This window comes from Anabas testudineus, chromosome 23 (genome assembly GCF_900324465.2).
Source record: "Anabas testudineus chromosome 23, fAnaTes1.2, whole genome shotgun sequence".
Classification (NCBI taxonomy): Eukaryota; Metazoa; Chordata; class Actinopteri; order Anabantiformes; family Anabantidae; genus Anabas; species Anabas testudineus.
Window position 1 is genome coordinate 1558019 of NC_046631.1, and position 13205 is coordinate 1571223.

The 13205-nt window shown below is 45.4% G+C and overlaps 1 protein-coding gene across 2 annotated transcripts in view; it reads right to left on the minus strand.

Moving 5' to 3' along the window:
• The window catches only part of mpped1 (metallophosphoesterase domain containing 1), a 46208-nt gene extending 36039 nt beyond the window's left edge, over nt 1-10169 (minus strand). Inside the window, exons 1-3 of one of the 2 annotated variants that reach the window (XM_026363557.1) lie at nt 10049-10169; nt 6931-7293; nt 6191-6372 (exon numbers count right to left, since the gene is read on the minus strand). In XM_026363557.1, the coding sequence (XP_026219342.1) occupies nt 6191-6372; nt 6931-7109 (361 nt within the window). In that variant the 5' untranslated portion in view covers nt 7110-7293; nt 10049-10169. Of the gene's footprint in view, nt 1-6190; nt 6373-6930; nt 7294-10048 lie in introns of those variants that run through there. The other variant, XM_026363559.1, reaches the window with a different exon arrangement.
• Nucleotides 10170-13205: the final 3036 nt, after the last annotated feature.

Sequence of the window (13205 nt, forward strand, 5' to 3'; positions counted from 1 at the left end):
TGATGCCTACAGCTGCACGCAGACTAACTGATTCACATCTGACTCCCCCTCTGCTCTTTGTTTAAGTCTTGCTGTCTGTTCTAGTTTGCAGCAGACGGCTGATGTGGCTTCAGCAACAGTTTGCATGCAGTGAATTACATGCATGGATGCTGACCCATTATTAACTTCTGAACTTGGTGGTAAAGAACAAAGAAAGGAAAGGACCACTTTTACATCTCGTTGTAGCTTCTCCCCCCTCCCTCACACACACATATACCCCTACGCAAGAGCAGGAAGGCAGTGTTTCAAGTGTGCAAATAGAAGACACAAAAGCAGTGAGGGACAGATGGGAAACAGTTTGCTTAAATTTACAGTCACTTGAAAATTCTGTCGAGTTTCCCAATGTAAAAATCCATAAAGAAGCGTCAGATCTCCTTGTTATGCTCTCCTCCAGCACCACTCATGCTGGGTAAACATAAGAGAGGGTGGTGATGGGGGGTGGGAAGGATGGAAAGAAAGGAGAAATCAAGAAATCAAGAACAAATAAGGTTTAGAGAAGGAAGCAAATGAATGGAAGGGGAGGGCAAGTGCAAAGATGGAAGGAAAGGAGTGAAGGAAGATAGAAGAAGAGCAGGCCAGGAAAAGATAGCAGCCATGAAAGTTTAATGCCCTCGCTGTTGCCGATCTAAACAGAACAAGCCAGGAGGACGAAAGCTGACGAGGTCCAAGATGAAGGTAGAGGGGCATCACAATCACATACCCACATATAAACACACACGACACACATGGATGCAAAGGTAGGTGCAGAGTTAGAGACACTTTCCACCTCCTGGGCAAAGAAAAAAAAAAAACAACCAACACACACACACACACACATTCGCATTTAAAGTGCCTGCACGGCAATCGCATCATGGCTGTCACTTATCTATTATTCAGCAGTAAAGGGGAACAGAGTGGAGCAGGCGCTAAATAAAGAGGTGCAGCAGTGATGCTAAAGGCTGGAGACCTCGCCACACTGAGTCAGAGACAGAGAGAGAGAGAGTGAGAGAGAGAGAGAGAGGTGATGTGGTTTCTCCATATCTGCTGAATGTGTAGACGAGTAATTAACGCCGGGTTTTCTGCAACCTCGCCCGACACTGAGGCGAGCAGTCTTGTTCTTTTAGCGTTTGTGAGGCGTGAAAAATACTCAAAATCAGTTTTACACTTTAGGCTTTGACAGGTGTCTCTGAAAAGATTTCACCTTGATCGTTCATGAAGGATGGAGGTCTGTGACGTTTGGATTCACAGTAGGTTCACTTTGCAACCAGGTGTCAAACTGCATTAAAAATCATCTAACTGGGCACAACTCCTCCATCGTAACTGCTGTGTCTGGAGGAGCAGGTTTAACATTCAAGTCCACAGGTGGAGGATGTTAAATAAAGCAGCGGAATATTCCCAAACTATAAAGGATGTTGTTTTCACCTGGATTCCCCTCACGAATAAAGCTCATAAAAGAGATGAATTGTTCCCTCAGATGGAGGGAAAGCGTGAAGGCAGCACCGATCACTTGGCTGTTCATTGATCTGCCTTTGCTTTTACTGTGTGTTGGCAGTAAAGCATCCGTGGATTCACGTCAGACAGAAGAAAAGAAAAAAAAAAAAAAAAGAGCGGGAGAACAGAGCCTTTAAGAATTAAAGTTGCTCCCCTCGTGACCCCCCGGAGTCGACTCTGAAGCACAACCAGATCCATATTTAAACACAGCCTTCTCTGCTGCACCAGCGTTTCCTGCTCTGCTCCGCCAGCCTCACGCCATCACACGGCATGAACAGAGACGCCACTCAAGTCTTCCAAACGAGGCCAGGAGGCGCACAAACAAACACGCAAACACTCGAAAGGAGGCAGCGACGCCTCTGCCTACGAAATCCACGTGGACGCTCGCTGGCGTGGGCTTGATCCAAACGCGCAGCGCGCAGCTGAAAGTGTGATCAAAGAGGCCATTATTGGAGACAATTGGACTCAACTGCTGCAGCTCACCAGCTCCAGGTCTGCCTCCCGCCCTCACTAACCTCTCTCTGTCTGAGTTTGTCTTGTATGTCTTTCTTCTCACCTGCCCTGAGCATTCAGCCTCCACAGCACTTACAGTCGACCTTTTGAACCAGCACAGCCCCTCACACTACACAACGTGCATTCAAACAGATTAAAATTCACACAGATCCTGCACAGAACCTAATGCTGTCCAAATATTTTAAGTTTAATATTGACCTCATGCATTATATCAACAGGGAAGTGCTCTTGTATGTTTGTACGGTGGCCCTCAGGTGCAAAGCACAATAGAATAAAAGAGAAAAATCTTTGGTTGTAGTGTTTTTTATTTTACTTTTGTGAAATCTTTTTGTCTTTTGTTTATTTGAAATATCGTCTTTTGAGTAATGCTATTGTGCGTTCTCTATCTTATTGTCAAACTAATTGTTAATGTTCTAAATTATATTATTGATAAATATATGCAAAGATATGTTACAAAATTGAATAAAAAGTCGTTATTTTCTTTAATAATCTATTAACTGATAATTAAAACTACGTGAATCAGGCCTTCAGCATTGTTTTCATTGTTGATTTTTATCTTAATTATTGTTTTGATGTACTGGAGAATTAAATTAGCCTATAAAATGTGATGAAACTGTAAAAGAAATACTGAACACTTCCACAGAAGAGCACAAGGTGAGACATGTAAAGAGCAAAAAGTGTGTGTGTGTGTGTGTGTGTGTGTTGGGGGGGGGTAAACTACAGCAAAACTGGCTTGTGTTCATCCAGTGATTGGCAGCTGGACCTGCACGGATCACCATGACAACAGAGGGCAGAAGTTTGGCATCAGCCTGAACTGTGAGTTTACCCAGGTGAGGCAGCTTTCATCTGGGGAGAAATGTGGCCCGTGTCCCCTCCTCTCCACCGTACTCCTCTCCTTTCCTGTCATTTCCTCTTTCTCCAACTCCTTCCTTTCTCCCTGCATGAATGTCATCTCCTGCCTCTTCATTCCCCACCCCCCCACCCCCTTCTCCTGCAGCGTTCACCATCCCTGACAAAGCCTTGAGCGGCTGCCAGCGGCCCCCGAGAGCCGGCTCCGACTTCCTGCTAAAAATACGAGCCGAGAGAAGAATCGTCGAGAGCTGCCACCGAGTGAGAGGGAGCCAGAGGGAGAGGAGTGAAACGGGAGACACGTTTGAAGAGTGTGCACATAGGGAAACGAGGAAAATGGGAAGTGATGGAGGAAGACCATGAGTTTGAATAAGGAGGAATGATAGAGGGAGGGAAAAAAGACAGAACAGGGAAGTAGAAGCATAGAGTGAGTGTGAGAAAAGGCAGGAAAAGATGAAAGAGCAGAAAGTTTGGGAGCAGATGGCGTTACCTGACCGCAGCTCCGTTTGCACAGAGGCTCCTCTGAACTGAACGTGCTACACCTGATCTCTCAGTAAATCTGCTCAGCACACACTAAACAGCAGGAGCTACATTCATCTACAAAATGAGATGGGGTGTGTGTGTGTGTGTGTGTGTGAGAGACAGAGAGAATAGGAATATCCGGCGTATAAATATTTATAGGCTACGAGCAGACGAGATGGCAGAGTTGCAGGGAAGGAGAGGAGGACGGGCTGGAGAGAGGAGAGGCTGACTTCAGAGGCAGCAGCAGGCGTGTTTGGCTCGGTTTATCTTTTCTTTCCCGTCTCTCCCGTCGCCTTTCTCGCGGCTGGAGTGCGGGGCTAGCGGATTTGCAGCTCGCACTCCCTGCAGATTGCATGTGTGTGTATGTGTGTGTGTGTGTGTGTCTTTCTGAGTGAGCCAGTGAGGAGGGGAAGGACAAGAAGTTCTCCCCTCATCTCCCCCCCCCCTACTTTGTGCTCCCCTTCGTAAAAAGAGAGGAACAGAAAACACAAAGGCCTGCGCACCCGTTAACAGGCATGTGCTGTTCCTGGGGAGGTTTGTGCCGGTGGTGCTGCTGCTGATGATGCCGACGACAGTGACGATGGCGGAGATGATAGCAGAGCCGCTCTGCTCGCTCAAACTGTTGTACAATTCACAGGCAGCCTTTCCCTTTTTTCTCGTGCGAGGTCATTTCATTCCAGATTTCACGTGGCGATGATAAGACTTTCACTTGCTACACCCAACCAAGTGCGGAGATAAGAGCGAGGCTGGTGAGGCGAAACAAGACTGAACTCTGGAAAGCGCTTCTCCTCAACAAAAGGCAAGAAATGAGCTGCAGAAACTTGTGGGGAGTTAACCCACACACAGTTTTCCATCTACTGCACATGGACAGGGTTCCACTTACTGCTAATGAACCCTTTAACCCTCTGCCTAGATCTGCAGGTCTCCTCAGCCCCTGAGCTGTATATCTCAAGAGTGCAGTTACTGGTCCTACTAACCTGCCCAGTGTTCTTTTCACCCCCCTCTTTTTAAACTCACCCCAACCGGTCAAGGCAGATGGCCGCCCACCCTAAGTCTGATTCTGCTGGATGTTTTTCTTTACCACTGTCGTCTAGTGCTGCCCAAGCGGGGCTGTTGGGTTTTCTTCTTCCCTTTAGATGAACCCAAACCCTCATAGTTTCATAATGATAACCATGTGACTATAAAGGCACGGTACACCATTCACTATTATGGTAAGAGGTGTCTGCTGCCACAGGGGCATTATTTCATATTTCACCGTCCTTTAAGAAATGGTTTTGTGTTACAGTGCGTCTGTGACAAATCCACAAATTCTGCTCTCATCAACCTCATCACAAGACAAACAACACTCCTCCAGTAGGTGGAGGAGACAGAAAACGGAGCTACAAGAAAATGACAGCTGGACTTAATCAGGTAGATACATTTACCAGTCCAAACATATCATCATGTTACTGTGTAGTATGTAAAATAAAATTGAGTTTTCTGCATTTTTTCCTAAGCAACTTACAGTACAGTAGTCAATATATCTATTAACTGTGAAGTCAAGCACATCCGAAGGATTCAGAACCTTAAAGACGTGTAGTCTAATTCACAGCTGTTGAACAAGCAATGCAACATGCGCTCACACACATAGTTCTGGCACTTTAAGCAACACAAGAGCTGCACAGAGCTGCAGCGAGCATAGTGAAAAAGCCCATAGAAAGGGAACTTTGCAATTGATGCAAATGATAAAACACTAATGCAACAATTAGAGGTGTAAAGTCGTGTGATATAGCTGCAGCTATAAGTATCAGTGTGGTTTGAAGTGGTGCCTAGAGGTTAAGGTGCATGTGATTCCTAGTCCTTTTCCACTTCAGGTACAAAATGCATGTAAGACATTTAAAAAGAAGATTTAATTAAATGAAGTTCAAAAAAATTAAACAATGTACTCCTGTGCATGTTTGTCGCAGTGGTTTGCTTGTGTCGTTCCTGTTTAGAAGGTAGAGACTATGCGGCTGCTGTGACTGTTAAACTGGGGCTGGAACGTCTGTGCAGCCTCTGTCAGAGCTGAAAGAAGAGTAACACAAACCAGACTCCCACTGCGCCACATCACACATCAAGGGCCGTGCTGCAGGTTATATATATGCACAATAGGCTGTGTTTGGATTACTACCCAAAGCACAACAGCTCCAGTCAGCTGCTGGTACTCATTTATTTCAGCAGGCTCGGAAAATTAACTTTCCTGTCCATCAAAGCGAACATTCGGTCAACTTTATCCTTTTTGCTAAAGTTGTGAGCTTTAGCAACTGTTTTAAAAAAAGCACTCCCCTTTGTGATGTGTTCAAGGAACCGCTCAAAGAATCAAGAATCAGCAGTCACAAAGTGTTGCATTCATAAGTTCTGTTGTCAGAAAATTGAATACAGAAGACAAACAATAGGCAGACTGTGAAATCCTGTCACTGTGTACATTTTAAAAAAAAAAAGATACTATTCAGAGTTTGACTTCAGGTTCCTGATGTTCTCAGAGCATCCTTGAACTCACAAGAAAGAAAGAGAAGAGATGTTTTCAGGGATTCGGGGAAATCAATTTAGCAACATATGCCGTGCTTTGGAAAATGGCCGTCTGTAAAGGAAAGTCAGGTTTTTATTCTCTATGTGCACAGCATCCTTAAAAACATTAAGTATCATGCTCAGTGTGAGTAAATTTAGCCTGGCTCTGACCCTAGCCTTTTTAGTAGCTTGTCACAGGAGGACCTAGTTACAGAAACCAGGTCCCTGACCTGCTCTGGAGCACACAGCAACAACTTTGAGAGATGCTGACCTAGCCAGTCGTTGAACTTCTTGACTTCGGAGGGCAGCCCCAGCTCGGTGAAGTCTCCAGCATGGATGAACACGTCCCCGTACGGCATCTGGATGGCATCGGTCCTGGAGTGAGTGTCCGAGATGCACACGAATCGGGTGTAGCCGGGTGGCTTGGGCGCGTCGTGAGGCATCGGGTCCACCCTGAGAAAAGTAAGAGAACAGAAGTTGAGGCAGAGAGGACAGGAAAAAGGGGGTAACTGCAGTGCTTGGTGAAAGAGAGTCAGCAATGTACGCAGTGTTTCTGTGGTACGAGGCTGACAACGAAAGAAGTTTGAATTAGTATCTGGGAAAAAAAAAAAAAAAAAAGATCCCCACAGACTGAGGCAGATGAGGAATCAAGAAGCGAGAGCGAGGGGCCATAATGAAAGCACGGCGCTGAGAGAGAGACAGAAAGAGAAATGTGCAGAGATGGAAAAAGAATAAAGCGCAGATATAGAAAAAGAGCACAGTCCTGTGGGACTTCTAGCGAGTGTGCACATCCACGGGGTCTCCAGGGGGGGAGTGCGGAGCTGGTGAATAACCGTGGCCCACTTTAGTGAGCGCCGCTTCAGGTACGACAACCACCAGCTCTGCTTCCTCCTCCTCCTCCTCCAACCACAAGAGAGACACACAGATGAGGGGAAGTGGGAAAGCAGATGTATACGTGCATGTGAGCCGGCAAAAAAAAAAAAAAATGAATGCGGATATGCTCCTACTCACATGTGGACGTGAGGCGGCTGGAAGCGTCCCTGGTTGATGTTGTAGAAAGTGAAGGCCTGAGTGGGGTTGGTGCTGTACTCGTCCACCTCCACCGCCGTCCTGCCGCCTCTCTGGGCGTGTGGCTGAGCCTGCGACTGCTGCCGCCTTGCCGCCATGATCTCGGACAGGGTAAAAGCCATGGTGCCTTGGGGGGGTGGCTGGCGCAGAGCAAGTGGAGAAGAGCAAGTACTGTACTTATTGGTTTAGGGCAGGCGGGACTGAAGAGAGGACGTTGACAGACTCAAACCCTCACTGAGCTCACAGTCACTTTAAACTGAGGAGACACCATCACCTCCTCCTTCTCCTTCTTCAGCTCCTCTGCACCTGAGAAACACAACAGAGCACATCACGAGTTTAAATTAATTTTCAACAAATACAACGAGAACAGTTTTTGACATTATTTCACAATAACAGTGATGGTTATGGTAATGGTTACCAGTGAGGTAGAGAACTCGTTTAAAGTTTGTTTTTTAACACTCAGATATATCTCTCATCGTCTGATGACAGTTCACTTAATATTTATTAGCCCTCAACTGGGAAACAGTCTCCCGCTGATTATTCGATTCTCGTCTTTCACAGAAGGCCTGACGGATCACATTGTTTTTTTAATCCTCTGTGCGAATAAAAAGGACAAGTTGCGTTTTATTTATCGATACACGATCACAACTGTAGCACATATTACAAATATAATTGTCCGGGTATGATACATAGCATTATGTTTATATGAATCATTTAAATCAGCCAACGTGAAAAAAGGATATTGTTGTAAATCTGCTACAGACGTAGTAAATAATGAAAGGGTGTAATGCCAAAATAAATAAATAAACCAAAAAGATGGATTTCTTTTTGTGTCAAGGATGCACAGGACAACATGAGCAGTTTTTGTCATTTCTGAAATATCAAATCATGTTTTTTGTGAGCTCTTCACAGGCGTGTCACCCATTAAGGCTCCGATTCAGCTCTGCAGCTCGTTTTTTTTTCCAAAGGCTGTGCCGACTGCTGGGAGAGAGCAGAGCCTGTGAGATGACGGGGATGCTGGGAGACGGAGGTGATAATGTGGGTGGTTGTGGGGGGGGGGGGGGGGGACAGGCAGCTTTGGCAAAGTCCACCTGGACTGCCGCGCGATGTCGGCACGACATCTCGATTCCCTCATTCACTCTGCAGCCTCACACACGCCGACAGCACACTGACGTGACAGATACACACTTTCACACTTCACAACCGCGGTTGTTCGTCAAGGGGGCGAATCCCAGCATGCTCGGCTGTGGATGTGTTTCAGGAGCACGTAGAGTGATGTGTGCTCGGGGGGGGGGGGGGGCCCATACGCGCGTATTTAAATGTGTTTCTGTTGTCATGGCTGTGACAGTGACAGTCCCTCACACTGCCCGTGTGAGACAGCAACGCTGAGCGAGTGTAACACCCTGCGCTCAGATGCACTTTTCTACACCATTGCAGGCTGCAGGTCTGAAACTCCACTGCTTTGGTAGTTGATGCATGATACATTTATGCCACCTTCATTTAAATTGGAGACACTTTCAGTAGCAGATTCAGTACAAAAGCATCATGGTTAGCTGTTCCCACTGGGGCAGGGGGATTTTAAATGTGCAGGGATAAAACTGAGTATAAGGAGTTGAGAGAACTCTCACAATTACATTCAATCAAGTCATTATTACAGCTTATAATGTATATAAGTTTCTTAGATTAAGCTGAATTTGCTTCTAAATATAAAACTTAGACATTCACAGAGACGAAGAACAGTCTCGATTGCATAATAATAAAAAACAATAAACGTTGAGACGTGAAGTTCAATTCGGCGGTTTCCATACATTTGAAACAAAGCACAACTGGTTCCTATGCTAAAGGCAGGATGTTTACAACGGTGGTAAAGTTGGTGCAGTTGATGTAATTTGACTTTCACCTCGGCAAGCCGTGAGACAAACAGCAGAAAGGCCTCGGACACACTAAAGAATGTATGCACCTTTTTTTTTTTTCTTCTTTTTTTACAGGTGCAGATGATGACGACCTCGGTTTTAAAATGACATTACACTTTACATCAGGGTTCATTGTAGCTTCTGTGGAAATGCAACAAACAGAATGAACGCATTACATGTCCTTGAAGGAGACAGAACGCGGCCTCACAGATATCTGATAGTCAAACTCAACAAGTAATCCACGCAGTGCACACTGTGGACATTTATTGTGCATGGTATCAATGTGAAGCAGCCTCAGGGAGACTACTACGGCAGTTTAGGCACCCCTGATTTTAAAAAGGTCCCCTATAGCTTGATCCGTAATCTAATCCATCCATTGAGAAGAGAGGAGAACAAGCCCCCGGCAGCAGCAGCAGCAGCAGCACAGATACTGTACTGTACCCCGCTGCTCTGACTGATGCGCTCTCCTCTTGAGGACACTCTCATATCTAACATGTAGCCGTCATTTTTTCAACTGTGTCCATCTTCTCTGCTCATTTACACGCACACACAACACACACACACACACACACACACACATAGGGAGATTAAAGTGCATCTGAGTGGGGTTCAGCCTGAGTGTGTGCAGCTCTGTCAAACATGATGAAGACAGACACAATAAAAGAAATAAGAAATGTGGGGTGCAGGCAGATAGTTGTTGCCAACTTTAAATCCCCCCCCCCTCCTGTCACTGTTCAGCTTCAGTGTACTACATGTTGCAGGAGTTTCTCTGCACAGCATGCGCGCTCTGTTTCACTGAACTATAATCAAACTTTTCAGCCATTTGGTCCGACATGCTGCGGCCAACTGGCTCCTGCCGAGGCGCGCCGGGTGTTTGGAAGCCGCGGCTGCTGCCTCTCCCAGTCTGTCCCGCGCTCGGAGACGTTTTGCCCTTTTTGGATTGCGCCCCTGCTTGGAATCCGATCTAACATGCAAAGCGTTCCGCTACATCGAGACGCGACTGTGACATGAAGCCTGGATTTACGCAGCGCCAAACCTCTGCTCCGGTTTTACACATGCACGAGAAGAAGAAGATAAAAAAAAAAAAAAAAAAAGAAACACACAAAGCCGTGTAAATGCACCCAGATGATGGAGAGGATTCAACTTACCGGCTCCTGCTGTCGGCGGCAGTGAGGCTGCTCTGGTGATGGATGTAGCGGGAGGACGGTGTGTGTGCGCTCTGCGAGACGCGCCGGTCAGTTCGAATTGGCACCCCGAGGTGCACCGGTGGAGCGTCGTAGACGGATCTGCTCTCTCTCTCTCTCTCTCTCTCTCTCTCTCTCTCTCTCTCTCTGTCGGAGCTGTCCTGCCCACCGTGTTTCCCGGTGAGGGTACAGTGAGGAGGAGCACGGTGGGAGGGGAGGGGTGGCAGGAAAGACGGAGAGCTCCTTCTCTCCGTTTGTGTGTTCCCCTGTCTCTATGTGTTTCCCTTCACCTTGACCAGACCCCAACCTTAGCTTCTCACCTATTGAAAAATAAAATAAAATAAATGAGCATCCCCCCCATCTCACCCTTTTTTTTTAGACTATTAGAATATTTGACTTCATTTATCAAGCTGTAGATCATATATAGATTTATACAGAGATTTTCCATTCAACACTGCTAATGATCCAAAAATAAACCCAAAAGTGGAAGTAGACATTATACACTATATTGTAAAGTCCAACTTTCTAAAACAGCTCCTTGATTTCAGACTGCAGATCAAGAGAGGGGGGTCTAAATCCAGAGCACATCTGTACTGACTGACCTCTTCTCTAGTACAATGTAAAATACTAAATATTGGAGAGACACTCATTACGATTGTTTTATCACATGGGGAAACAAATCTACATTTTTCTTTTTTTTAAATTCCAACACAACACTGTGTTGTTGTTTTTTTTTTTTTTGGCCCCTTTGGGTGCCAGTACTCAGCAGGTCTATTCAGTCATCATCCAATAACTTGTTCTCCTCTATCCGTCTCTGAACATGACACAGTAGAAGATGATGTTGTGCAAACCAAACCGATCACTAAACAGAATTGAGACCTTGATATATTCAGGCTTGCTCTGTTTTTTGCATATCTGCCCACATGAGAAAGAAAAACTAAATCCCCCCCCCACCACACACACACACACACACTCATTTATTGGCTGTGTAGGGGATAATCAGTCAAATTACAGCATTACAGCATATCACCACCTCTGCTCCTGTTTATCCGCAGGTAATTGGACTGGGATTTAGGCTGGTAATGAGCTAAACAAATAGACCACAATCTGCAGCTCAAACACACAAATCCAGACCCATCACTCCCAAAGTTACAGTGGATGCTTCCAGAGTGCCAGGCTGGGCTGAGAGCGCCATCTGCTGGACACATACGCTACCATCATGAGAGATGTTTGGTCTCTCATTGGTCACTGGTCATTGCCTTTGCTGTCATTTTCAGTATTGTTTGGATTTATTTTGTTGATTTTATTTATTGACACAAAGCAGAGTCAAAACTTCTATTATATAAAATATTATTCACATTATCTGATGTTTCAGGAAGCAAACTGTGAAGCAGCTGCAGACTTCGCCACCTGCTGGTGTGGAGAGTTACTTCTTCTCATGCAGGTGCAAAATGTATGTGCTAGCTGCTGGCTGTACTGTGTGTTCAAGAGATACTTTATGGCTTAGATGAGGGCAAAAGTCAACTTTTGTTGCTGCTAGGTCAACTGTTACCAAGGCCGACAGCACCAGATCCACCTGTAGCTAGACTGAACAGTAAACTTTTCTCCCTCATTCAGGTCACGTTCTGGCTTTATCATTTCATATCCAGTGAACTTTCAGCAGAGCAACTGATGGAGAGGAGACAAGATAGTGGAGGGAGAGAAATCTCAACATCTGGCACAGTCGCGTTCTCCTGCCGATGCTGTCTGCCGATTGGATGTCCTGGAAAGATCACGTAGGAAATATCAGATCTGCCTGTCAAATATGATTAATGATCAACGGCAAAAGCAGCTGAGGAGTTACAGTAATCAGACTTCCACTGTCAAGCAGACGTACGGGCCATTCACACTGCTGAATTCCAGATTATAGTTTAATCCAAAGACATGTCATTATTTTATTGCTTAAAAGCACATTCTTACAGTGTCTGATTAGTATTAAATAAACTGCTGTTCTTAGCACAAAGGCATCACTAGAGTGTGTAAGTCAACATGTTTATTTCCCTTCTTACTGAGGGTGTCAGCTGATTGACGGGGATAACAGTGTCATGTAATGCAGCAGTGACAGAAAAACACTGAGCTCAGGCACAATGACCAAGTTAAATGAAGGTGTCGTGCTGTGATGGATTATAGAAGCTGTTGCACAAACAAATATCAGCGGGATACCGGATAACTGCAGATTGTGTACAGACAAACGGGGAGGACAGGAGGTGAAAATGTGTTACCTTCTGATTCAGATTCAAGAGAACCAGTTAGAAATCTAAGTCTGATTTGTTAGCAGAGTGTAAAGGAGCAAACCAACATGAAAGCATTATCGCAGCCGTGACATAAGGTGGAGGGAGTGTAATAATTTAGGGCTTTGCCGCCTCCGCATGTGCCATCATGGAGGGGGAATTGACAAATGTATCACTGTATCCTACAGGATGATGTCAGGGTGGCTGTGTGTAAGCCCAGTCGCGATTGGATGATGCAGAAGGACGAAGACCCTAAACAGTGATGTAGATGTAAATCTACTACAAAATGACTTCAGAGCCCAGACCTTAGCCTAATAGAGATGCTATGGAAGGACATGAAGAGAGCCGTTCCCAACGGCAGGGGGCCTAAGAATGTGTCCAAGATCCATTGTAGTGTAGAGGTTTCACTTTTTGGGGTGCTGCAGTAAACACGCTTTGCACTGAATACATTGTTGTTCTGATTGTGTCCTTAAAGGGATTTGCTAAGAGGTTTTAAAGTTTTAAGAGTTTAAAGACAATGCCTCTCATTTCCCTTCTTATTTTAAGAAAAATAAGCAAAAAAAAAAAAAAAGAATTTAAATGGAATAGAAAAATCCTTCCAGTGTGAACGAGGATAAGTGTGTCTTATGTAGCTTCCAGATCTGCTGCGCAGATTGTGTTGCTTGAAGATAAGAACGCTATTAGCGGTGTCAGCTAAATTTTCCAGAAGCATACTTGAGGCCGGCTATGTGCAGTGTCACACAGAGCCACGTCTGAAGGAACGATAAGAGATATAATGAGGAGATAGAAACGCTCCTCTGTGCATGACTAGACTGCACGAAACACACAAAAGACACGACTGGAGTCCGTGT